Here is a 1,496-nt window from a genome sequence, read left to right as displayed (position 1 = left end):
CAAGCTTGCTTGATTTATTCAAAACCTTCGCTTTCCATAAGCTAAGCTTCTATTCCACCTTATCTATGATTGGTTTCCAAGTCTTTATGAGGCGCGGATTTGCTCCTAGAGAAATCCCCAAATATCTAACTGGTAAAGTGGCTTGCTGGCATCCCTGCTCAGCCCAGACATCAACTCGAAACACCGCAACAACCTCTTATAATTGACAATTGTTTCAGTCTCTGGGGGCAGAATAAAATGGTGTCATCCGCAAATTGTAAATGTGACAGTTCAATATGATATCCCCTACCAGCAGTGGAGCAATGCGCCCATTTCTCACAGCTTTCCCCAACATCCTATGCAAAACATCGACAACTAGCACAAAAAGCAGTGGAGAAAGTGGGTCCCCTTGTCTAAGTCCCCTCTCCATCTTGAATGGCTTGGATGGTGACCCATTCACCAGGACTGCCATAGTAGCCGTAGTAACACTCCTTCACCCAAATCCTCCTCCTTTGGCTAAAACCCATTTTCTGAAGCACAACATCCACAAAACTCCATCTTACTTTGTCATAAGCTTTTTGAAAATCCAGTTTGATGATAGCCGCTGTCTTCTTCCGAGTCTTCAGCCAATGCACCGTTTCACAGGCTATGAGTGCGCCATCATGAATTTTCCTACCCTTTACAAACACTGCTGAGTCTTTTCGACCAACCCCGGCATGACAGCTCGCATCCTTCTCACCAACACCTTCGAAATTACCTTATACACACACCCCACCATACTAATCATCCGAAAATCTTTCACCTCCTTTGCACCTTCAAACTTTGAGGCTAATGTCACCCACGTTACATTTACATCCGTTGGCAACTTAGCACTTTGAAAGAACCCCATCACTGTTGAATTCCGGTCCAATATCCTCCTAACATTTCTTAATGAAGTTCATGTTGTATCCATCACTTCCTGGGGCCTTGGAAGATTCACTGTCCCATACTGCTTCCCTGATTTCCTCTGCTGACGGCATCACTTCCAGTGCGTCAGCCTCATCTCTTTGGATATTCTTCACCAAACCATCCCTGACTCCAATCCTCGGAACATAATCCTGTCGATATAACTCCTTGTAAAACTCTCTAATTGCACCTTTTATTCTCACTTGATTATGTACAAGTCTTCCATGTATCATCAGGGCATCTATCCTGTTATTCCGTCTTCTCGCCGAGGCAATGTTATGAAAGTATCTGGTATTCTTATCCATGTCAGTAGCATGCTTGGATCGAGATATCTATTTCCAGTGGATTTCCTGCCTGATGTACCATTTTTCACAAAAGTGCACCAGCGCCCTCCTTCTAGCCTCTGTTATACCATCATATATCCCATCACTAACCAACTTGTCCAACCGTGTGATCTCCTCCTCAAACTGCAAGATTCTTTTCTCCATGCCCCTGAAGTTATCCTTGTGCTATTGCCGTAGTGGTACTGTTAAAGCCCTTAGTTTACATGTGAACTGCGCTTCTCCCAAACT

General features: G+C 44.3%; 1 protein-coding gene across 1 annotated transcript; it reads right to left on the bottom strand.

Moving 5' to 3' along the window:
* Positions 1-392: 392 nt before the first annotated feature.
* LOC148565575 (uncharacterized) lies at positions 393-1,229 on the bottom strand. Its single transcript, XM_088487188.1, has 2 exons — positions 902-1,229; positions 393-736 (listed from the first exon to the last, which is right to left on the bottom strand). Exons 1-2 carry the CDS (start codon positions 1,227-1,229, stop codon positions 393-395), a joined length of 672 nt encoding a protein of 223 aa, XP_088343314.1.
* Between the last annotated feature and the right edge of the window lie 267 nt (positions 1,230-1,496).

This window comes from Arachis ipaensis, chromosome B5 (assembly GCF_059453495.1).
Source record: "Arachis ipaensis isolate K30076 ecotype BB chromosome B5, ASM5945349v1, whole genome shotgun sequence".
Taxonomy (NCBI): domain Eukaryota; kingdom Viridiplantae; phylum Streptophyta; class Magnoliopsida; order Fabales; family Fabaceae; genus Arachis; species Arachis ipaensis.
This window is presented reverse-complemented; position numbering and strand designations above follow the sequence as displayed.